This window comes from Macaca thibetana, chromosome 14 (genome assembly GCF_024542745.1).
Source record: "Macaca thibetana thibetana isolate TM-01 chromosome 14, ASM2454274v1, whole genome shotgun sequence".
Lineage (NCBI taxonomy): Eukaryota > Metazoa > Chordata > Mammalia > Primates > Cercopithecidae > Macaca > Macaca thibetana.
In genome coordinates, this window is record NC_065591.1 from 66,217,073 (window position 1) to 66,242,406 (window position 25,334).

Sequence of the window (25,334 nt, forward strand, 5' to 3'; positions counted from 1 at the left end):
TATTTTATTTATTTATTTTGAGAGGGGGTCTCACTCTATTTCCCAGGCTGGAGTGCAGTGGCACGATCTCAGCTCACCACAACCTCTGTCTCCCAGGTTCAAGTGATTCTCCTGCCTCAGCCTCCCAAGTAGCTGGGATTATAGGTGTGTGCCACCACACCTGGCTAATTTTTGTATTTTTAGTAGAGACAGGGTTTTGCCATGTTGGCCAGGCTGGTCTCAAAGTCCTGACCTCAGGTGATCTGCCTGCCTCGGCCTCCCAAAGTGCTGGGATTACGGGTGTGAGCCACTGCGCCGAGCCATTTTATTTTACTTTTAGACTGAGTCTCCCTCTGTTTCCCAAGCTGAAGTGCAGTGGCATGATCTTGGCTCACTGCAACCTCCACCTCCTGGATTCAAGACATTCTCCTGCCTCAGCCCCGCGAGTAGCTGGGAATATAGGCACGTGCCACCATGCCCAGATAATTTTTATATTTTTAGTAGAGACAGGAGTTCACTATGTTGGCCAGGCAGGTCTCGAACTCCTGACTTCAGGTGATTCATTCCCCTGGGCCTCCCAAAGTGCTGGGATTACAGGCGTTAGTCACCGTGCCCAGTCTGCTGCCCTATTTTAAACCACCACTATCCTTCACTTAAATATCTCAGAATGTAAGCTACATGTGAACAGGCTCGGTTTATTATTGTTCACAGCTGCAGCCCCAGCACCTCAGCACTCAGAACAGTATCTGGCCTTTCTCAGGATTTTGCTGTGCTTTGAATGAATGCATGTTGCAACAAGCCTTTGAAGTAGGTACTATTATTATTCCCATTTTATAGATAAGGAAGTAGGCTGCTAGTGGCTAAAGAATTACCTAACTTTACACAACGAACTGCAAAACGAGGATTCAAACCCAGTAAGTCTGATTCACTTATGCACTACAGCTGCGGTACTGAACTGCACCAGCTTATGCTGAAGTCAATTATTAAAGATTTTTGGGGGGTGATATTAGGAGAAATTTGAGTTGAAATTCCCCAACCTGATAACTTTTCTCCAAGTTTTCCTGAGAACACAGCTCATGCACCTCTTCACATTCTCCTAGGCACAACTATTTGGTTTCTCCCAAGTATCTCTCACCCGCCTCTTCTCCTAATAATCCAGAGATAATGAACTCTTTTCCAGCAAATTCTCCTGCCTCTATCCGAAACACTCAGCCTCTCCTCATCCCCTCTGGAAAAACCTTCCCTAATTTCTCAACTCTGAGGGATTATAACAGGCAGTACTTTTCCCCAGTTGGCAGCACTACTAAAATTACTTGTTTTCAATAGTCTCTCTTTTATCCGGGCTTTCCCGGGTTTCATCACCCGCAGCCAATCTCGGTAGGGAAATATTATATCCAACGACATCTGTTGAGAGACCATATTCACTAATGTTTATTACAGTATAATAATAACAATTGTTCTATTTTATCGTTAGTTATTTTTGTTAATCTCTTACTGTGCCTAATTTATAAATTAAACTTTAACATAAGCACGTAGGTATAGGAAAAAACTAGCCAGGAGGCCCCGTACTTCGCTATTTCCCACTAGCTCTGCCTACTTCAGTCTGCGCCGTCTCCATAACTAGTTTGACTCGCTGAGGGCCGCCGTAGTGCGTCGCTTCCGTTGCCGGGGAAACGACCCGGGACCTGGGAGGGAGCAAAGACGTTTCCCGCCGGCGGGAGCTGTGTCTGTGGTTGAGAGAGGGGCTAAAGGCGGGTCCCAGCGCTGCCGCACCATGGCGGACCAGCTTTATCTGGAAAATATAGACGAGTTCGTCACGGACCAAAACAAGATCGTGAGCAGCTACTACTGGGGAACACGGGCGTGCGACCGGGGTCCTGGGCCCGGCTGGAGTGGCGGGAGCCTTGACTCTCTCTGCGGTGGCTTCGTGGGGAGCAGGGGGAGACAGGTCCCTACGAGGGGACCTGGGCGAGCTCTGTGCCCCAGGGCGAGCGAGGACTCGTCGGGAAGGTCCTCCGGCACACACGGAAGTCCGTGTCCCTTGGGTGGGCGTGCTCTGAACAGAGCCTGGGGCTGGAGCCGCGGAGACCGGGCGCGGAGGGAGGGCCGTTGGCTGAGTATTTCTAAGGCGTCCCTACACCTATCTTTTAAGGTGGTTGGCGTTTAAAGTTTTACGTTTATAGTTGAGGAAATCGTGTCTTAACTGTGTTAAGTTACAAGTTGTGTAACCTCCAGATACTGTTTCCTCTTCCTGGAAATTTAAGCATTGATAGAGGTTTGACCCGCCTTCACAGGGGTGCGGTAAAGATCAAGCGAGATGATGCATGTGAGTGCACTTTTCAAACCTTGATGATCGAGTGCATGCTGTGTGCCAAGGCACTTTAATCTTTACAGTGACCTCCCCGCACCCTACCCCAGGTCGGTGGTGGTATCCTTAGATGAGGAAATTGAATCTGAGGGGCCAAATAACTTGTTTATTTCCGGTTGGTAAGGGATAGGCAATTTTTCAACCTACGTCTGTCCTCTTACTAATACTTTCTTCTACATCACACTACCTTTGCCTAACCTGTGCAAGTCTTCTAACTATTGGAAGCTTGACATTTGGAATTGGAGAGACTTTGAGAGAAGAGAGTGCAGGCATCCTGGGTCTAGGAGGGATGAAGGCTTGATGCTGGTAGTTCCCAATCTGATCTCTTATAAAAATATTTACCCTCTTTGTTCGTTTCCTGACCCCTGCACCACCTGCGCCCTTTAATGTTTGCATGGGTGCAACTTTCTTTAGAAGTTTCTGAGACATAACATTTCAAAGTCATCTATCTTCTGCGTGAGTTTTAGGATGGCTTTGGCTGGTGGTCCCAAAAAAAAGACATCATGAGGAAAGGGCCTAAGTAAAACAAGGAATGTGAGGAAAATGAGAGCTTTTTCTGCTAGGTATGTTCAATCTGTCTTGTTAGATTATTTTTCATTACTTCATGAAACAAACTTACTAGCATTTTTAAGATAAGTAACTTGGTCCTGCCTACCCAGATAGATAGTTCTTGGCAAAGCTGCAGTGGCATTTGTTGTAATTTATAAGGCGTAACCATCTAAGAATAGGAATCTTTAGGAACAGACACTCGGGGCTGATCTGCACTCTGGAGTCATCTAATAAAACATTTGAAAATGTTTTTCTTCTTACAGGTGACATACAAATGGCTGAGCTATACACTAGGGGTTCATGTTAACCAGGCCAAACAGTAAGTCCAAGTTACTACCAATTTTAATCACATTGGAGTTTTTTGTTTTGTTTTTTGTTGTGCTTTGCTTTTAACTCTACAGATAGCCTATAGATTAGAGCTAATTTTCTGGGTAAATGAAAATAATACTCTTTTTACTACCTTTTGTCTTGTTTAAAATATTGGTGGACTTGTATTAGGTTGGTGCAAAAATAATCGTGGTTTTTGCCATTACTTTTGCAGCAACCTAAATATATAAAGGTATGATGGTAAATTTATTGGATTTATTTGTGGCCTTGGGCTCTGGTTAACATCACTTTGTTAATTCAAATTTATTAAATGGCCTGCCCAGTTCTGTTTACATCTCAGATTTGTATGTTTGTTTCTTACATCTTCACTATGTTTTCACATGTTTTTCTTAGGCCCATTTCTGGATGTTATTGAAATGCTTCCATAATGAGGTCAACAGGTGTTTGACACAAGCTGTATGACAGTATAAGAGATGGGAGAACTATTTAAGTGAAACTGAAAAGAATATGTTTAGGCTGGTGCAGAACATTATTCTTCTTGAATTTTGCCATATCACCTTTTCTTACTGAAACCTGTGATCCAGTTTGAAACCAGAGGGGAAAAGGCAAGCTTTTGAAATAACTTTAGAATGTTTTGACCTGCATAGGTGCCAGTATCATCTATGTCCCAAAAGGGGGAATTAGTAAACAGGTTGAGGATACAAATATTGGGTTAATTGCTCATTTAGTTTGTTTTATTCCTAAGGATGGTCTGAGTTTTCTCTATTCTTTGAGTCGTACAAACTTTTTTTTTCCTTTTTCTTTTTTTTGAGAGAGAGCCTTGCTCTGTCACCCAGGCTGGAGTGCAGAGGCGTGCTCTCAGCTCGCTGTAACCTCCGCCTCCCAGGTTCAAGCAATTCTCCTGCCTCAGTCTCCCAAGTAGCTGGGATTACAGGCGCCCACCACCACACCCAGATAATTTTTATATTTTTAGTAGAAATGGGATTTCACTATGTTGGCCAGGCTGATCTCAAACTACTAACTTCAAATGATCTGCCTGCCAAAGCCTCCCAAATTGCTGAGATTACAGGTGTGAGCCACCATGCCTGAAGGAGCCATAGGAATCTTTGAGCCTTAAGAACATTCCACAAGTCTTAGAAAGTTCCTAGTCTCTAGAATGGGTTGCTTTGACTCTATCTGGGTTAGTGTTAGACAGGTTTAGGAGTCTGATTTTGGCGGTGATGGTTAGACTTTCAAACCTGAAAGTCTTAGCCTAGGGATAGATTGGGACTAGTTTTGACTGAGATTGCACAAGAGCAGCTGGCCCAAACCCAAGAGGTTCAGTTAACTTTGGGAATGGATACCTATGGGTTATTGTTCATTGTGGTTATGGATGTTTAAAGTGAAATTAGGCAACTATTACTAAGCCTATTGGGATACAAAGGTGTATACTGCGAACTAGAGTTCCCTAAAGGTGAAATGAAGATGCCTGCAATTTTACTGTAGCTACCTGATTACCTCTAATTTTTGTAGCATTAATGCACTGTCTAGCTCCTGCCTATCTACCCAACTTCATTTCATACCACTTTCTACCTCACTTACTATAGTCTAGCCATATTTGCCTTTCTGTTCTCCAAATATGCAAGCTTATTCTCACTTTAGGATCCCTCTGTCTGGAATGCTCTTTCAGCTGTCCTCATCCTTCAGATTTCAGCTCAGATTTTACATGTTACCACTTGTAAGGAATCTTACTAATCCTCTATTTCAAGTATCCCCACCCCTCCCCAACTCTGTCATATCATTCTGTTAATTTCTTTAGTAATTCTCCCTTTAAAAAGTTTATTGAGGTATAATTCACCAATTTAAGGTGTATAATTCAGTAGTTTTTAGTATATTCACAGAGTTGTGTAACCATCACCACAGTTTTATAACATATTCATCACTCTAAAAAGAAACTACCCACTATCACTCACTTACCATTTCTCCCTTACTTCTATGCCCTCAGCCCTAGACAACCACTAATCTTTCTGCCTATAGATTTGCCTGTTCTGAATATGTTGTATAAATGGAATCATATATAGTCTTATAATGTCTGTTTTTTTTTCACTTAGCATGCATCACTACTTAATTTGTTCTTAAGGCTAAATAATATTCCATTATATAATTTATTAGTTTCCAAGGGCTGCCGTAACAATATACTACAAATTGGGTGGCTTAAGACAACAGATATTTAATATCTTATAGTACTGGAGGCTAGAAGTAAAAATCAAGGTGTTGGCGGGGCTGTGTGCTGTCTCTGAAATCTATAGGAAAGAATCTTATTCTTTACTTTTTCCCACCTTTGGTGGTTTGCTGGCAATCATTTGCATTGGCTTGTAGCTGCGTAATTCCAATCTCTGCCTTCATTGTCATGGCATTCTCCCTGTGTATCTGTATCTTTGCATGTGTATCTTATATGAACACCAGTCATATTGAATTACGAATCCACCCTACTCCAATATGACCTCGTCTTAACTAATTACATGTGCAATAACTCTATTTCTAAATAAGGTCACATTTTAAGGTATTGGGGGTTAGGGCTTCACCATATCTTTTTGGAGACATGATTCAGTCTCCAAATATATATGGATACAACAAATTTTGTTTATTCATCATTAATAGACATTTGGGTTATTTCCATATTTTGACTGCTATGAATGATGCTGTTATGAACATTCATGTATAAAACATTCATGTATAAGTGTTTATATGAACATATATTTTCAGTTATCTTGAGTATATGTATTAGTCCCTTCTCATGCTGCTATGAAGACATACCTGAGATTGAATTTATAAAGACGAGGTTTAATTGACTCACAGTTCCGCATGGCTGGGGAGGCCTCAGGAGACTTGGCGGAAGGCATCTCTTCACAGGTTGGCAGGAGAGAGAATGAGTGTCGAGCGAAGTGGGAAGCCCCTTGTGAAACCATCAGATCTTGTGAGAACTCACTATCATGAGAAGAGCTTGGGGGAACTGCCCCCATAATTCAGTTATCTCCACCTGGTCCTGTCTTTGATACGTGGGGATTATTACAATTCAAGTTGAGATTTGGGTGGGGACACAGCCAAACCATATCAGTATCTGTACCTAGGATTGGAATTGCTGGGTTATAATTCTGTATTTAACATTTGGAGGAACTGACAAACTATTTTTCAAAATGGCTACACTGTCTTACCGTCCTAACAGTATATGAGTATTTCAGTTTCTCCACATTCTGGTCAACACACTTTTTTTTTCCCTTAGACTTCTCGTGGATGAATTCTCTTTTTTTTTTTTGAGATGGGGTTTCACTATGTTGCCTAGGCTGGATTTGAACTCAAGGATCCTCCCGCCTCAGCCTCCCAAGTAGCTCTACGGGTGTACATCACCACACCTGGCTAAAACTTTTTGTTATGTCTTATTTTAACCATCCTAGCAGATGTGAAGTGGTATCTCATAAATGATGTTGATTTGCATTTTCCTAATGACTAATGATGCTGAATATCTTTTCATACACGTCTTGGCCATTTGTATATCTTTGGAGAAATGATATTCAAAATTTTGCCCATTTCTGTCATTGGGTATTTTTGGTTGTTTTTGAGTTTTAAGAGTTCTTTATAGGTTCTGAATATAAGACCCCGATTGAAAAATGATTTGCAAAAATCATTTCTACCATTCTGTGGATTGTCTTTGTACTTTCTTGATGGTGTGCTTTGAAGTGCAGACATTTGTTGTTGTTGTTGTTTGAGACAGAATGCCACTCTATTGCCCAAGCTGGAGTGCAGTGGTGTGATGTCAGCCCACTTCTGCCTTGACTTCCCTGGGCTCAGGTGATTTTCCCACCTCAGCCTCCCAAGTAGCCAGGACTACAGGTGCATGCCACCACACTCAGCTAATTTTTTAATTTTTTTTAGAGATGGAGTCTCCAGACGCCATGTTTCACAGACTGGTCCCAGGCTGGTCTTGAACTCCTAGGCTCAAGCCCCTGCCTTGGCCTCCCAAAGTGCTAGGATTACAGACATGAGCCACATGCCTGGCCAATGGAAGTTTTTATTGCTGATGAAGTCCAATTTATTTATTTTTCCTTTTGTTGCTTATGCTTTTTTAAGTTTAAATTTTAAAAGGATTAATTTTTTTTATCTTATTATTTTTTTTTTAGTAGAAACGAGATCTCGCTGTGTTGCCCAGGCTGGTCTCAAACTCCTGATCTCAAGTGATCCTCCCACCTTGGCCTCCCAAAATGCTGGAATTACAGATACGAGCCACTGTGCCTGGCCTAAGAAGATTTTTTTTTTTTTTTTTTTTTTTTTTTAAGACAGAAGCCTTGCTCTGTCGCCTAGGCTGGAGTCCAATGGCGTGATCTCAGCTCACTGCAACCTCCGCCTCTCTGGTTCAAGCCATTCTCCTGCCTCAGCCTCCCAGGTAGCTGGGACTACAGGCATGTGCCACTACGCCCGGCCAATTTTATTGTATTTTTAGTAGAAATGGGGTTTCACCATGCTGGCCAGGCTGGTCTCGAACTCCTGACCTCAAGTGATCTGCTTGCCTTGGCCTCCTAAAGTGCTGGGATTACAGATGTGAGCCATCATGCCCAGCCAAGATTTTTTAAATTGACAAGTTAAGTTGTATGTATTTATTGTGTACAACATTATATTTTGAAGTATATGTACGTTGTGGAATAGTTAAATCTAGCTAATAAATGTATTACATCACACAGTTATTTTGGTGGTAAAAACATTTAATGTCTACCATCTTTGCATTTTTCAAGAATATAATATATCATCGTTAACTGTAGTCACCATGCTATACAGTAGAGCTCTTGAACTTATTCCTGTCTAATGGTAATTATGTATCCTTTGAACAACATCTCCCCATTCCCCCTCCGCTAACCACCTCAGCCTATGGAAAGAAAATTCTGCTTTCTACTTCTGTGAGATCAACTTTTACAGATTGCACAAATGAGTGAGATCATGTGGTATTTGTCTGTGTCTGGCTTATTTCAGTTAACATAGTCTCTTCCAGGTTCATCCATTTTGTTGCAAATGATAGGATTTTATTCATTTTTATGGCTGAATAGTATTCCATTGTGTATATACACTCCATTTCCTTTATGCATTTATCCGTTAATGGACATAGGTTGATTCCATATCTTGGCTATTGTAAATAGTGCTGCAGTAAGCATGTGAGTGCAAATATCTCTGACATACTGATTTCATTTCCTTTGGATGTATATCCATAGTGGGACTGCTGGATCATACAGTAGCTCTATTTTTGATATTTTGAGGAACCTCCATACCGTTTTACACAATGGCTGTATTAATTTACATTCCCACCAACAGTGTATAAGCATTCTCTTTTCTCCATACCCTTGCTGTGTTTTCTTTCTGATGTGTTGCATATGCTTCTGACATAGTATCTAAGAAGGCTTTGCCTAACCCAGGGTTGTGAAGATTTACTCCTGTGCTTTTTTTCTAAGATTTCTTAGTTTTTGCACTTACATTTAATTCTGTAATCCACTTAAGAGTTTAAAAAAAATCATTTTTATCACTATATTTAAGTTTTCTACAGATCATGTGCTTGTCAACATCATTATTATTATTGTTTTGAGACAGCGTTTCACTCTGTTGCCCAGGTGGAAATGCAGTGGCGCAATTTTGGCTCACTGCAACTTTGGCCTCCCAGGCTCAAGTGATTCTCCCTCCTCAGCCTCCCGACTAGCTGGACCTACAGGTGCATGCCACCACACCTGGCTACTTTTTGTATTTTTTGTAGAGATGGGGTTTCACTGTGTTGCGCAGGCTGGTCTTGAACTCCCGGGCTGAAGCCATCCTCCTGCCTTGTCCTCCAAAGTGCTGGGATTGCAGATATGAGCCACTGCACCTGGCCATGTACTTGTTAACATTAGAAATGCTTCAGTTAGGTGGGTGTGGTGGCTCAGTTGTATTAGTCCCAACACTTGAGGAGGCTGAGGTGGGAGAATTGCTTGAGCCCAGGAGTTCAAGGCGAGCCTGGGCAACATAGTGAGACCCCCATCTTTATAAAAAGGTTTTTTAAAACAGAAGTTGGGTGTGGTGGCATGCACCTGTAGTCTTAGCTACTCGGAAGGCTGAGGCAGGAGAATTGTCTGAGCCCAAGAGTTCAAGGCTGCAGTGAGCTATGATCCCATCTGGGTGACAGAGCAAGACCCTGTCTCTAAAACAGAAAGGGAGAGAGAAAAAAGGAAGGAAGGAAGGGAGGGAGGGAGGGAGGAAAGGAAGGAAGGAGAAATGCTTTAGTTGTTATAGTAAGACTATACTAAAGCTTTCAGATTAGGTGTTAGTTCAAGCTAATTTTTAAATGAATCACTGAAATGTATAAATATTGACTATATCTTCTAGGAATCACTTGGAGTTAATTTTTTGTGTATGGTGTAAGGAAAGGGTCCAGCATCATTTTTTTGCACATGGGTATATGGTTATCCCAGCATTTTATAATTCATATTATTGTCTTGGCATTTTTTGCTTATTGTATGTCTTTTGCCACTAAAATATAAACTCGATGAAGGCAGGAAACTTGTCAGGTTCATCGCTGTTCTGATTACTATTGCTGTATCAGAAATCACCCCAAAATGTAGTGCCTGGAAACATCATTTTATTATGCTCATAGAATCTTTTGCTTTGGAATTTGGATAGGGCACAGTGGGAATGGCTTATGTCTGTTCCGTGATGTCTGGCATCCCCACTGGAAAGTCTCAATAACTGGAACCTGGTCATCTCTAGGCATCTTTAAGCACATGTCTGGCTGTTGCTTCTGGCCATCTGTTGGGACTTTCGCAGGGGCAGTGGACTAGAGTGCTTGCATGTGGTCTATGTATATGGCCTGGGCTTCCTCACAGCCTGGTGTCTCCAGGTAGTCGGACTTCTTACATAGCAGCTCAAGGCTCCAAAAACTTGTGTTCCAGCACAGTGTAGAGCCAATTGCCTTTTCTGACTAGCCTCAGAAGTCAAGCAGTGAATCACTGGCCATACCAGATTCAAGGGGTGGACTCTACTTCTCAATGAGAGAATGTAGAAGAGCATATGGAATGGGAGATGCTGTCTCAGCCATCTTTGGAAAATATAATATGCCACAATTATTCTCTCTTCAGTGTCAGGCACACAATGAATGCCAATACATATTTATTGAATGAATACCAAGCACTATGGTTTATGTTTGTTTGTTTTGAAATACAGTCTCACTCTTATCACCCAGGCTGGAGTGCAGTGGTTCAAACATGGCTTCCTGTAGCCTTGACCTCCTGGGCTCAAGGGATCCTCCCACCTCAGCCTTGTGAGTAGCTGGGACCACAGGTACATGCCACCATGCTAGCTGATTTTTTTATTTTGGAGAGATGGGATCTTGCCATGTTGACCAGGCTGGTCTTGAATGTCTGGACTCAAGCAGTCCTCCTGCCTCAGCCTTCCAAAGTACTGGAATTATAGGCATGAGCCACCAAGCTCGGCCTCACTATTTTCACAAACATTTCTCTCACATATTTTTTTTTTTTTTTTTTTTGATGGAGTCTTGTTCCGTCACCCAGGCCAGAGTGCAGTGGTGGAACTTGGCCCACTGCAACCTCTGCCTTCCAGGTTCAAGCGATTCTCCTGCTTCAGCCTCCCAAATAGTGGGGATTACAGGCACCCGCCACCATGCCCGGCTAATTTTTGCATTTTTAGTAGAGACAGGGTTTCACAATCTTGGCCAGGCTGGTCTTGAACTCCTGACCTGGTGATCCGCCCGCCTCAGCCTCCCAAAGTGCTGAGATTACAGGCTTGAGCCAGTGTGCCTGGCCTCATACTGTTTTCTTTAGCATTATTTCAGGCTATGTCATACAATAGTAAACCTGACAGACAAGCCCCCCCCCGCCCCAACCAATTGATTTAAACAAGATAATTTCAGATTGTGAAAATGCTGTGAAAGAATTAAGTTAGGTTAGAGAAAGCAGTATGGGCAATACATTGTACTCATCCTGGGGAACATTATGGGTGGAACTGATCAGGAGGGAAGATTAATGAATTAAAATGGGAAGCTATAATTAATCATACGTGTAGGAAGTGTATCTTGTAAGAAGTCATATATGTTGTTGTTCTTTTTTTTTTTTTTTTTTTTTTGAGATGGAGTCTTGCTCTATTGCCCAGGCTGGAGTGCAATGACACAATCTCGACTCACTGCAACCTCCGCCTGCCGGATTCAAGCAATTCTCCTGCCTCAGCCTCCGAAGTAGCTGGGGCTACAGGCACGTGCCACCATGCCTGGCTAACTTTTTGTATTTTTAGTAGAGATGGGGTTTCACCTTGCTGGCCAGGCTGGTCTCAAACTCCTGACCTCGTGATCTGCCTGCCTCGGCCTCCTAACATTTTGGGATTACAGGCGTGAGCCACTGTGCCGAGCCTGTTGTCATTCTTTTTTTTTTTTTTGAGACGGAGTCTGGCTCTGTCATCCAGGCGGGAGTGCAGTGGCCGGATTTCAGCTCACTGCAAGCTCCACCTCCCGGGTTTACGCCATTCTCCTGCCTCAGCCTCCCGAGTAGCTGGGACTACAGGCGCCCGCCACCTCACCTGGCTAGTTTTTTGTATTTTTTTTTAGTAGAGACGGGGTTTCACCATGTTAGCCAGGATGGTCTCGATCTCCTGACCTCGTGATTCGCCCGTCTCGGCCTCCCAAAGTGCTGGGATTACAGGCTTGAGCCACCGCGCCCGGCCGTCATTCTTATTTAAGAATATTTTACATTTTGTTTATTAAAAAATGTTTGGCTTAGGCTGGGCGCGGTGGCTAATGCCTGTAATCCTAGCACTTTGGGAGGCCGAGGCGGGCGGATTGCCTGAGCTCAGCAGTTTGAGACCAGCCCGGGCAACATGATGAAACCCCGTCTCTACTAAAATGCGAAAAAGTAGCCAGCGCGTGCCTGTAGTCCCAGCTACTTGGGAGGCTGAGGCAGGAAAATTGCTTCAACCTGGAGGCAGAGATTGCAGTGAGCTGAGATCGCACCACTGCACTCCAGCCTGGCGACAGAGCGAGACTCTTATCTCCCAAAAAAAAAAAAAAAAGTTTGGCTTAGATTAGATAAAACATGTTTTAGACTCAAAAAAATAGGCAGGAATTCTTTCCTTTTTTTTTTTTGAGATAGAGTTTTGCTCTTGTTGCCCAGGCTGGAGTGCAATGGCACAAGCCTGGCTCACTGCAACCTCTGCCTCCCAGGTTCAAGCAATTCTCCTGCTTCAGACTCCTGAGTAGCTGCGATTATAGGCATGCACCACCACGCCCAGCTAATTTTGTATTTTTAATAGAGATGAGGTTTCTCTATGTTGGTTAGGCTGGTCTCGAACTCTCGACCTCAGGTGATCCGCCTGCCTTGGCCTCCCAAAGTGCTGGGATTACAGATGTGAGCCACCGTGTCCGGCCGCAGGAATTCTTTTTTAAAATAAGAGTTTGCTTTGAATTTTCTGTTAATAATATAAGAGAGAAGAACTGGGGTCAATTTGGGGAGACAGGTACGTAGAGGACAATGACTGATGATATGGGCAGGACTATTAGTTGTGGATAAAAAATACTGCATTTGGCCAGCAAGCTTGAGAGCATCTTGGGCATGGTACCTGCCTATCACGTCTTCCCTTAGCATGGTCCAAACTAGCATCAACAAACCAAAATGTTCATGGATCTGTTAGCTCATTTATTCTTCTAACACAATTGTTGTAATGGAAAGAAACATCAAAGGGCAAAGAGGAGGAATCAGCAAAAATCCTGACTAGGGCACCTTTTTGTACTCAAGGAGTTAACAGTCCAGAGCGGATGCCTCATATGTAAAATAAGTAGTTAGAATGCAGGGTGATACATGCTGTAATAATGGATATGAGATAAGATTTGTTAGAGCTTAGAAGGCAGAGGCTCATTGTCTAGGCATGATGGCTCACTCCTGTAATCCCAGAATTTTGGGAGGCCAAGGCAGGAGGATCGCTTGAGCCCAGGGGTTCGAGGCCAGGCTGGCAGAAGGAGGGGCATATACAAAGGAATAAAGGGAACTGTAGAATGTTTCATAAGGATGAAGATAGTGTAGGTATGATGGGGAATGGTCAGAGATACAGGGCCCAGAACAAGAAGGGTTTTACCTGTCATACCTAGAGATTTGAAGTTGATCCTTAGGGGATGAGAAGCTACTGAAAGCTTTGTTACACTTATTATTATTATTATTATTTTGTCTTTTTTTACCCCCGCTTTTTGTGGAGAACGGGATCTCACTATATTGCCCAGGCAGGTCTCAAACTCCTGGGCTCAAGCTATCCTCCCGCCTCTGCCTCCCTGAGAGCTGGGATTACAAACATGAGCCACCGTGCCTGGCGCTACTGAAAGATTTATAACAAGGAATTATATTTCAGGCAAGACTATCTAGCAACTTTTTCAACATCAACAGTGACTAATAGGCATTGCAAATTTAATATGCCCCAAAACCTAACTCCTGACTTCTCCCCTCAACACCTGCTTTTCCTGCTTTTCCCCTATCTCGGTGAATTGCAGCTTGCTTCTTTGGGTTGCCTAGTGCAGTCATTTTTGACTCTTCTTTCTCTTACACCTCACCACAGTATATCAGCAAATCTTCTTGTTTCTCACTTTAAAATATACCCAGAATTCATCCACTAATTACTACCTGCACTGCTACCGCCCCAAACTGAGCCACCAATCATCTCTAGGCTGGGTTATTGCAATAGCCTCCTAACTGGTCTCCTTGCTTCCTCCCTTGCTCCCTTACAGTATATCGTCCACATAACCTCAGATCCTTCCAAAAGGTGAGATCATGTTACCTCTGCTCTCAAGTTTCTAATGGCTTCTTAAAGTCCTATGGTAGCCACAAAGCCCTATGTGCCTGGCACTCTGCCCTCTCTCGCCTACTACTGTCCTTATTTCACTGCAGCACACTGGCCTCCTTTCTTTTCCTTGGATCTTGCTGACCATCCTGCGTCAGAACCTTGGCATTTGTCGGACTGTCTGCCTAGAACATTGTTTCCCAAGATATCCACCTTGCTGGCTCCCTCCCTCTGTGCAGGGCTCTGCTAATGAGGCCTTCCCTAATCACCTTATATAAAATAGCAAAACTTCTCAGGCACCCTCTGTCCTCCTTACCTTACTTAATTTTGTTTCCATAAACTTACTGTCATCTGAGATTATATATATTTATTGTGTGTCTCATTTCTAGAATGTCAGCTCTAAGAGCAGACTTGCTTTATTCACTATTCTGTCACTAAGGCATAGAACATAAAGTAATCACTCAGTAAAGTTTTGTTGACTGAATGACTTGATTTGCATTTTTTAAACTTCACTTTGGCAGCATCATGGATAATGAAGGTGAAGTGGGGAGGAGAAGAGGAATTGATACTTGGAATTGAAATAGTCTAGTCAAGAGATTTGGAGGGCATGGAGTCAAGAATTACTTGGGAAGGAGAGCTGATGAGACTTGGCAACTCACTGGATAGGAAGAAGTGAAGGATAATGACTCCCAGATTTCTGGCTTGGGTGGTTTGAGCAGATGATGTTATAGTCAGGGATGGATGAAATAAACCGAGGAAAATATGTAGTAGGGTGACCAGCCACCCTGGGTTTGCCCAGGATGGTCGATTTTGTCACTGCAAGTTCCACATCCCAAGAAACCCCTCAGACCCAGGCAGACAGGAATGGTCAGTCACTCTAATACATAGAGTGAAAAGATAGCTGAAGGCAGAACACCAACAGTTAAGGAAAGGGAGGAGGTAGAGAAGTCTCTTCAGAAAGTGAAGCAGAAGCAGTGAGAGGGGTAGCAGGAGACTCAGTGGGTCATGGTTTCATGGAAGCTGAGAGAGCAGGCTCTTCAAGAAGAGAGGGAACAGCAATGTAGGTTGAGTTTCTCTGGGGATTTTTAAATTTCTAGCTGTGCTTGGCAGAAGTATATTATAGAGAGACTGTAAATGTTTCTCGAAATAAAAGACATGTTATGTCTCTTTTTGTTGTTTTTAAACTGGATTGTTGAAGGGAGCCAACTTCTGATACTTGCTGGATCATAGGGTAAAAATGAATTTAGAGATTTTACTAAAAGCAGCATTATTTCTGCATTTAGTATTTGGCTATCTCAGGTTAATGAATTATTCTGAATACTGGGCGATGTGAGTAAGCTGTTACATTCTGCAATTCTGAATCGGCATTAAATCTGAGTAATCTTAAAATTGGAATTTCAGAGCTGGACATTTGTGATCATATACTTAGTAGTTCTTAATGTTTTGGAGTAATTCACTCTTCGGAATCCATCGAAAACTCTCACACATCTCCTCCCAAAAAAGCACATAAACATTTGCTGAAACTTTAGGGTTGGAGGGTTATAGATGGCCACCTGAATCCCAGGTTGAAAGAATCACTAATCTAATATAACCCTCCTGTTCACACCTTGGGATATTAAGAGGCCTAGACAAATTAATTATCTTATCCAGAGCTTAGACAGTTACCAAACTACTTCTTGATTCAGTGTTCTATTTATTATGTATCATTGCCACTGTTTTAATGCAGGTTCAGTCCCTCTTGGTCTATTATTAATCTTATTTCAGTTAATATACTGATCACTGTGCCAGCTCCATACAAGTGGACTCTACTCCCCATGTCCTGTCTACAGTCCATCCTTTTTTTAACTGACCATAAGCCAAGCAAAAATGCTACTGTTCAGAAAATTTGATGGACTACCAGATTTCATATATCTTTTAAGTCATTAATTAAGAGTTGATCATGTAAGAACTCTTACTGATGACTTACTTGTGGCTTGTTTTCTTTGGAACAGGATGCTGTATGATTATGTTGAAAGGAAACGAAAAGAAAATTCAGGAGCCCAACTGCATGTTACCTATTTGGTGTCTGGCAGTCTCATTCAGAATGGACATTCCGTAAGTTCTCAGAGCCTTGTAATGAGCTTAAATGTGTTTGTGTTATGAAGAGTGTTATAACATAGTTTAGGGGAGAGAAAAAAACCAAGATTCTGTGTTATAGTAGTTTTAAAGAGCTGTTTGATGGTGATGATTATTTTGGGTGTTTAGACTAAATCGAAAACTGAGAAGTTTGGGTAATATCTTGGCTGTGATGCAGAGACTGTATCATTATTATGCAATAAGATGTTAGGAGACTGCTTCTGTTATTCCCTATATCTCTTTTTCCCTCTTGAAGGTATATGGGGAACAATGGTGCTTAATTTTACACCTGTTCAAATTTCGAATCACGAATACAAGTGTTCAAAAATTATAATTTCTTTAACTGAACTTCATTTTAATTTTGAACATTCATTTGGTTAGGCTTACGTCTAAGTGCCTAAAGGGTAAGGGTTTTTGGCAGGAGCATGGCTAATGCAGTGCATAGGGTGGGAACATTTTATTCTCCTTCCTCTTCTTTTTTGTAGTCCCACCTGGTATCTGGTCATCTGGCACCGCAGGTGACTGCTGGATTTCATCATCCTGACTGTAAAGCTTTCTCAGGTCTGCTTGATTTTTTTCTTAGCTATTTTCGTGTCCCTCTCAGGGGCACAGGGATCATTCTGTTACTCCCATGCCTTGGTGGGTACCAGAAGCTCTGCTAAGATGTCTTGTTCCCTCTCCTGCACCAAACTGGGCCTTGGGAACTTTAATAATTCCCCTCTCTGGCGTCCTCCCAAAAGTAAGGCATACCTCCTCTGTTCTCACTTCCTCAGACTTCCTGTCTGAAGGTTCTTTTGGGCATAAAAAGCCCCGTGGGACTTTGCCCAAAGGTCAGGTGGCCCCTTCTCAAAGATCTACTACGTTTTCCTCTTTCTTTTGATTTTCCCTCAGAATTATAAGTTCAGAGCCCTGATTTGTCGAAATATTGACTGGATTTGTTTTTTAGCAATTGAGTCTCAAGCATGTGAGATTTAAAACTGAAATGTCAGGCTGGGTACAGTGCCTCGCTCCTGTAATCTCAGCCCTTTGGGAAGCTGGGTTGGGAGAATCACTTGAGCCCAGGAGTTCGAGACCAGCCTGGGCAACCTAGCGAAACCCCATCTCTACAAAAAATACAAAAACTAGCCGGGCATGGTGGCATGCGCCTGTAGTCCCGCCTGCTCAGGAGGCTGAAGTGGGAAGGATCACTTGAGCCCATAAGGTCAAGGCTGCAGTGAGCTGTGATTGCACCACTGCACTCCAGCTTGGGTGATATAAAATAAAACTGGAATGTCAGTTTAGTAATTTACAAGGAGCAACAAAACTGCTAGAAGGATCAGATACTTAATACTCTCTAGCCAACATATTCTTTTCTTGTTTGCAAGCTATTTGGCAAGCCAAATGATAACCAAGATATTTGCAAGTGTAAAATAAGAATGTCATTTATATCTCTGAAGCAAAGTTAAACAGATGTGACTCATTTACTTTCAGAGATAAACCTGCCTCCAGAGTTCTGCCACTCTAGAGCTCTTGAATGGTTATTGTCAAAGATTATAGCTGATTGTCATATTTTCTTCTGTTTGCAGGGTCAACTAACCTTCTGTCTCTCTCTTTAGTTATGTCAGTGCCCTCAATCTAGTCATATTTAAGCCTTTACTTGGGAATCTTTATATTTCTTTAAAGCAGTAATTTTTTTTCTTTTTTTGGTCACTGAGAATCTGAAAGAAAAATGCATATGTTGACATTCATAAAATTTTGAGTTCGTGGATCTTCTGGAATAGGATCCCAAGTTAATAATTTGTGTTTTAAGATAATATAGATTTTTACTCAAACTAACCCATTATAACAGGGGCTCTTAATTTAGGATTCTTGGACAGTCTTCATGGTTGGTCTTCAGAGTCCAGAGTTTTCTTGGATGACACTGAAAGTGTTCAAATTGTGTTCCTCAGTGCATATTTCTGAGACCATTTTTCAAAATGATGTATAACCTATAATCAGTTAAAAACTTCTAAGCCATGGCTTGCTTATAAAAAGGTTTTCTGTTTCTAAGTATAAGATGGCATTTAAATTCTGCCTATCTTTTTTTAGCAGGAGAATGCTTTTTCAAACAAAATCTTAATCAGAGTTCTATATGTAAAATTTATTAAGAGCGTGGTTGCTGTGGTTGAAGTGGTTGTGAGGATTTTGGAGCCCTGGACTTGCCCTCCCAATAGCCTCACTGGGAATCTCTGTGGAGCCCTGTGGAATTAACTGACCAAATGTGGATGCTTACCTATGCTTTTTTTCCCTTAAAGGGAATCCTAAGGAAAGGCAAATTCTTAAGCATTATGTCAGGTTTTGTTCTTTTAATTCTTGTATTAATAATTTCCTTTTCAAGTTTTTAGTGCTTCTAGAAAGAAAAAAGACATTACACGGCTTTATATGGAATTTTTAATCATTTTTATTTTTATTTATTTTTTGAGACAGGGTCTCACTTTGTCACCCAGGCTATAGTGCAGTGGCAGAATCTCGGTTCACTGTAGCCTCAACCTCCTGGGTTTAAGCCATCTTCCTGCCTCATCCCCGCAAGTAGCTGGGATTACAGGTGCTCGCCACCATGCCCAGCTAATTTTTGTATTTTTTGTAGGGGTAGGGTTTTGTCACGTTGCCCAGGCTGGTCTCGAACTTCTAAGCTCAAGTGATCTGCCCTTCTCGGCCTTTCAAAGTGCTGGGATTACAGAAGTGAGCCACTGTGCCTGACCTGGATTTTTTAAAATGTAAATAATTTTTATTTTTCCAATGATTATTATAAAAAATGTTTAAAAATATATAGAACGTGAAAGCTTCCTTCAAATCTCATTCCAGAGATTCTTCCAGAGGATTATTTGAAAATTTCAAGGAAATGTTTGGCTGGTTCTTTTTGTAATGTGAAGAACTGTCAACCTGATCTATGCTTTATGGGTTCCCTATTAGCTTTTCATCTAATGATTTTAGCTGAGATTAGTTTTAATCATTGCCTAAATCATTAATTCACTAAAGGTTACAAAATGGTGATGTTTTGCCTTGAACTCCTGGGCCCAAGTGATCCCCTTGCCTCAGCCTCCTGAGTAGCTAGGGCTGCAGACATGCACCACCATGCCTGGCTAATTTTTTACTTTTATTTTTGTTAGAGACGAGGTCTCACTATGTTGCCCAGGCTGGTTTTTTTTGTTGTTGTTTTTGAGATGGAGTCTTGCTCTGTCGCCCAGGCTGGAGTGCAGTGGCGCGATCTCGCCTCACTGCAAGCTCTGCCTCCTGGGTTCACGCCATTCTCCTGCCTCAGCCTCCTGAGTAGCTGGGACTACAGGTGCCCGCCACCACGCCCAGCTAATTTTTTGTATTTTAATAGAAATGGGGTTTCACTGTGTTAGCCAGGATGGTCTCGATCTCCTGACCTCATGATCCACCCGCCTCGGCCTCCCAAAGTGTTGGGATTACAGGTGTGAGCCACCGCACCTGGCCGACTGGTCTTAAACTTCTGGGCTCAAATGATCCTCATGCTTCTGCCTCCCTAAGTGCTGGGATTACAGCCATGAACCACGACACCTGGCCTTTCTGTTTTTTTAGCCGTAATTTTTCTATGAAGAATTTTCTCTCATCAGCTAGCCATGTTTTCCCTGTTCTGCTAAGAACAGGGGGCTTACCCCCTCCTAGGCTCTGGGTTTGTGGATGCTCCCTAACTCCCATGTCCACTTTAATAGGAACCCATTGAATCAGAGCTCTCCTCTGGTCTGCATTGTTTTAGCACCAGCTGGCATTTCCATTCTGTTGTTTTTTTACGTACTTTCAGTATCCCCTGAGGCAGTATATAGCCACTCTGACCTGTCTGGTCTATTCAGATCTTCTCATGAGGTGCGAATTACTGTTTTTAGGGCTCTTTACTGCAAAGCTGCATAGGTTTTGAGTGATTCATTCCTAATGGTCTGTACTTTTTATAATCTCTGTAATTTTTAGTGTGCAGTTTTACAGAACCTGACTTTTTTCTTCCCTTAAATAAACCAGTAAAAATGACATTTTTAGGACTGCCTGTTTTAAGAGAAAACACATCATGAGAACATTAATAATCCCAGCTCAAACTTATGGTTACACTTTTTAAAATACTTATTTGATGTTTAGATTGCTCTTTTTTTTATGTTGTGAATTTTGGTGATTCCGAACATTAACAAAAATATCTATTTGCTTTACACAAATATACAAGGTTTCGAAAAGCAAAACCAGTATTTTTACCAACAATTTGATTACTGAAAATAAGATTTCTTTGCAGTTCTTTGTCTGTAGGATATGTCCTGCTAAGGATGCACAGTCATCCTGTATTTTAGAATCACTTGAAATAATTCCTCACTCTACTGAAGCCACCAATTCAATATCTAGTTAAATTCAATTTTTTTTTTCCATTTTGCTTTCAATTCATAGGTTCCCTCCTTTCCCTTACAGGTAACTGTTACATTGGGTTCGCCTTCTCCTTCCTTTTTTTTTTTTTTCAGATGGAATTTCGCTCTGTCGCCCAGGCGTTGGAGTGCAGTGGTGCGATCTCGGCTCACTGCACCCTCTGTCTCCCGGGTTTAAGCAATTCTCCTCCTCAGTCTTCCAAGTAGCTGGGATTACAGGCACCCACCACCATGCCCGGCTAATATTTTTTTGTATTTTAGTAGAGACAGGGCTTCGCCATCTTGGCCAGGCTGATCTTGAACTCCTGACCTCGTGATCCACCCACCTCAAACTCCCAAAGTGCTGGGATTACAGGCGTGAGCCATTGCGCCTGGCCTGTTGTATATATTTTTAATATAAGAAAATATATATTAATTTTGCCTCTCTTTCTTAGATAAATGTTTTCATACGTGCAACCTATTTTGCACTCTGGTTTTTTTTTACATAACAGTAGATTCAGAGCATCACTCCACAGCAGTTATAGAAATATTCCTCATTATTATAGCCACATAGTGCCACATTGATAGATATACCTTAGCTTATTCAGCACTCCTTTATTGGTAGTTGTTATTTACGATCTTTGGCTATTACAGATATTAATAGTGCTGTAGTGAATAGCTTAGTGCCTATGTGTTTTGTATATTTTTGCTAGTGTGTTTTAGGGTTACATTCCTAGAGTAGAATTGCTTGGTCAAAGGGTGAGTGCATGTGTACTTTTGTTGGATATTGCCAAATATCACTCTGTTTCTTGTTCCCACCAACAATGTATGAAAGTGCCTGTTTCCGTACAGCATATGTTATCATATGTTTTAGGGATATTTATATTTCTTTTTCTGTGAACTGTCTGTTCCTACCACTTGCCCTTTTTTTTTTTTTTTTCCTGTTTTGAGATGGAGTCTTACTCTGTCATCAGGCTGAAGTGCAGTGGCACAATCTCAGCTCACTGAAACCTCCACCTCCCGGATTCAAGCGACTTTCCTGCCTCAGCCTCCTGAGTAGCTGGGACTACAGGCACGCACCACCACGCCTAGCTAATTTTTGTATTTTTAGTAGAAACGGGGTTTCACCATGTTGGCCAGGAAGATCTCCATCTCTTGACCTCATGATCTGCCTGCCTCAGCCTCCCAAAGTACTGGGATTACAGGCATGAGCCACTGCGTCTGGCCTCTCTTGCCCATTTTCTAAAGGGTTGTTAGTCTTTGTTTTCTTTATTTTTAGAAGTTGTATGTTAACCCTTTGTGATGTAAGTTGCAGATTTTTTTTCCACTTTATTGTTTGTGTTTGTACTAAAATTTTTTTTTTTCATTTAAATTTTTTTTTAATAGATTATTTCAGTTATTTCTGGATTTCAAATTATACTTAGGAAATGTTCCCTCTTTCTTAGGTTATAGCCGGTTATAGAATTCACACATGTTTTCATGTGCATGTGTGTGTTCTTTTCTTTTTTTTTGAGACCAAGTGTCACTCTTGTCGCCTAGGCTGGAGTGCAGTGGCACAATCTTAGCTCACTGCAACCTCCGCCTCCCAGGTTCAAGTGATTCTCCTGCCTCACCCTCCTGAGTAGCTGGGATTATAGGCGCCTGCCACCACACCCAGCTAATTTTTGTATTTTTAGTAGAGACAGGGCCTCACCATGTTGGCCAGGGTGGTCTCAAACTCGTGCCCTCAGGTGATCCACCCACTTCAGCCTCCCAAAGTGCTGGGATTACAGGCATGAGCCACCGCACTCAGCCTCATTTTTTACATTTAAATCTCTGATCCATTTAGAATTTATTTTGGTATATGGTATGAGGAACAGATCCAATTTTTATGTGGCTCCATGTGATTATACAGTAATTCTTATTAAATCACTCACTAAAAAGCCTTTGCTCACACTGATTTGAGATGCTTTACTTTTTAAATTGTAGTACTGAAATCTGTACTAGATCACTTTTCTTAACCTTATTGAGAAGTTTTAAGATAAGCAAATTATTTTTTTCCTGAAAGTAAGCAAATTAAGAGTGAGTCTGACTTTATTAAATTATAACATATATTTTAAGGAGTGCCTGGTGTTTTCCTAATTTCACATCCAAGCACAATTGAATTATTGGGGCAAGGAAATTAAAATTGCAGATTCTTACATTAAGCACTAATAAAGTGTTGTTTTCTTACAGTGCCACAAGGTTGCAGTAGTGAGAGAAGATAAATTGGAAGGTAAGTGTTTTAGTGACTTAGCAAGTTTTCCTCTTATGGCATCAATGTAGGTGCAATAAAAAATCTGCCTCTAACATCTGCATATATTTAGCTATTTAACTGAATAGCCCAATAGTCATTTTATTAGTAGTTTTTGAAGCATGTTAAAATATGATACTACATCTGCCTAACTTCCCATTTTTAGGGCCAATAGCTGCTGACATTTATAAAGCACTTTTATCATAGAATTTCAAAACTCGTGACACATGCAGAAACTGTTATGAATACCATATGAGCTACCTCATCAACTGTAAAAAGACAGTGGCAGTTTTTTTAGGAAGCAAGTTATGCTTTTCTGTAAGTCAGAAAGACTTCTAAATTAAATTTGTCTCACTCTTTCAAGACTATTAGTGCTACCATTCGATTGTTTAAAAACCCAATTCAAAGGAATTTAATAACAGGGTTCTCCTAATCTTGGACCTATATCTCAAGACAAAACCTGTACTGTTGTACTTTGTATATAAAGGCTCCTTGGCCTGCAGGCCCCATTTCACAGATTGGAACTGAGGAGGGTGGAGGGCAGCCATGTCAGGGACACAAAAAATATGTGTATTTTAAAAAGAAAGAGCTCCTGCCTGTGAGGGTAGGATGGGGGTATTTTACCAAATTTAACTCTAAAGTATTCAGAGTGGTGGGTTTGTCTACTTTTTACTTTCTGAATTCCCACAGTGTTAAGCAAAGCAAAATTTCTTTATTGTATAGATAGGTAATGATTATCTACTATGTGCCAAGCTCTATACTAGGAACTGGGGACATGGAACAAGTTAGCTGCAATCCTTTCCTTCACAGAACCTAACATTTGTTCTTGTGGTGTTCTTTTGTGTTTCTCCTCCATAGGCTTAGCTAGTTTGCATTGTTTTTATTACAGAGTTGCTTTCTCTAAACTAAAATTGAAATATATAAATGATATTCTCAGATATAAATTACTTAGTCCTCTTTAATTATATGCTATAGTGTAAGGCTCTTTTCTGACCGAAAGAAAAAGATCATCGTAGTCATCATCAATCATTAATATTTACTGAGTGTCCACTGCATGACTGATACCCTCACAGGTGCTGTACTTAGAAATGACTCACCACCACCAACTTGTCATAATGTCCCCATTGCAGACAGAAGGGTTGATGTTTTACTGTATATGTGGCTATGTGGCCTTTTAGAGTTTTTTGGACCACCGCAGATTACAAATGCTTTAATGCAGAAGGGTTTCTTGTTAAAGTCCTCTATGCTATGAAGTTTGTGTATTAACAGACTGCTTTTCCTGTTGACTTGTAGCAGTGAAGTCCAAGCTAGCTGTGACTGCCAGCATCCATGTGTACAGCATCCAGAAAGCCATGCTAAAGGACAGTGGGCCTCTGTTCAATACTGACTATGACATCCTTAAAAGCAACTTGCAGAACTGCAGCAAGTAAGCTTCTTAATGATCCTTGTGGGCTTCTTTACGAATTGATTTTGTAAGATGTTTACACAGTGGCTGCCTCTTAAGAGTGAATGCCAAGTCTAGTAAAACCCCATTTATCTTGCAATAAGACACATGCCTGGTTTTATTAGTACATCATAAGGTGAAAAATAGCAGCCACAACCCATATTGAAAACCCCAGTGGACTCCCCATAAATCTACTTCTCATGTATTTATCCTGTCACTGCCACCAGAAATGTTTGTCGTGCCCTTTCTAACTCCCTTACCCAGTCTCTGCTTGTCTAAATCCTACCTATCCTTCAACTAGTTCAAATGTTGTCCTTAAAAAAATAATTCCTAATTTCATACCCCTCTACTTTTCATCCAAAAACAACTTTTTCTTAAGCTTCCATACCAGGATCAGGTTTTTAAAATCTTTTGTGTCCTTAACAGCACAAGGAGGTAATGGGCTATAATGCATGTACATTTTGGAAATTGGTGGTCACAGGCTTGAGTTGTGGCTTTGCTGCTTAGTAGCCCGGTGGCATTGGACGAATTACTTAAACTCTTTGAGCTTTGGTTTCTTTGCCTTTAAATTCGATGTAATAATGTCTACTTCGTGGGGTTGTATTGAGAATTCAGATCAGTTCCCCAGATATATATTGAGCACCTACTGCTGTGACAGGTACTGAGCAAAATCATTTGAATTCATTCAGCAAATATCTCATGATACCTATGACATACCATACAGTAGAGAGTGAATGTGCCCGCGTACCTTTTCATGTAACTGATGGGAGACAGGAGTTATGATACAGTGTAAGAGTGCTGTAATAGGAGGAATATTGGGGGAAGATGTTGGCTGGGGCACTTATCTCCCACTTTTGGATGGATAGAGTCAGGGGACAAGACAGTTGACTTATGACACTGAAGGTTATAACATCTCACTTGAGGCTTGAAGGCCCAGTAGAAATAGCCAAGCAAAGGAGAAATGAGAGGCTAAGGACAGAGCTAAGAGAGAAAACATGCTTGTGCAGAACCACAATTGTTTTCTGTGGCTGCAACTTAGAGTGAAAGGTAGGAAATAATTAGATAGAAGACTAAAAAGGCCAAGCAGGAATTACATTATGC

General features: G+C 41.5%; 1 protein-coding gene across 1 annotated transcript in view; it reads left to right on the forward strand.

Annotated features, from left to right (window-relative positions):
- The first annotated feature begins 1,630 nt into the window (after positions 1–1,630).
- POLD3 (DNA polymerase delta 3, accessory subunit) overlaps positions 1,631–25,334 on the forward strand; it is a 56,768-nt gene continuing 33,064 nt past the window's right edge. The window contains exons 1-5 of the mRNA XM_050756221.1: positions 1,631–1,813; positions 3,160–3,215; positions 16,030–16,132; positions 22,732–22,771; positions 24,083–24,215. Of these exons, the coding sequence (XP_050612178.1) occupies positions 1,754–1,813; positions 3,160–3,215; positions 16,030–16,132; positions 22,732–22,771; positions 24,083–24,215 (392 nt within the window). The 5' untranslated portion in view covers positions 1,631–1,753. The remainder of the gene's footprint in view (positions 1,814–3,159; positions 3,216–16,029; positions 16,133–22,731; positions 22,772–24,082; positions 24,216–25,334) is intronic.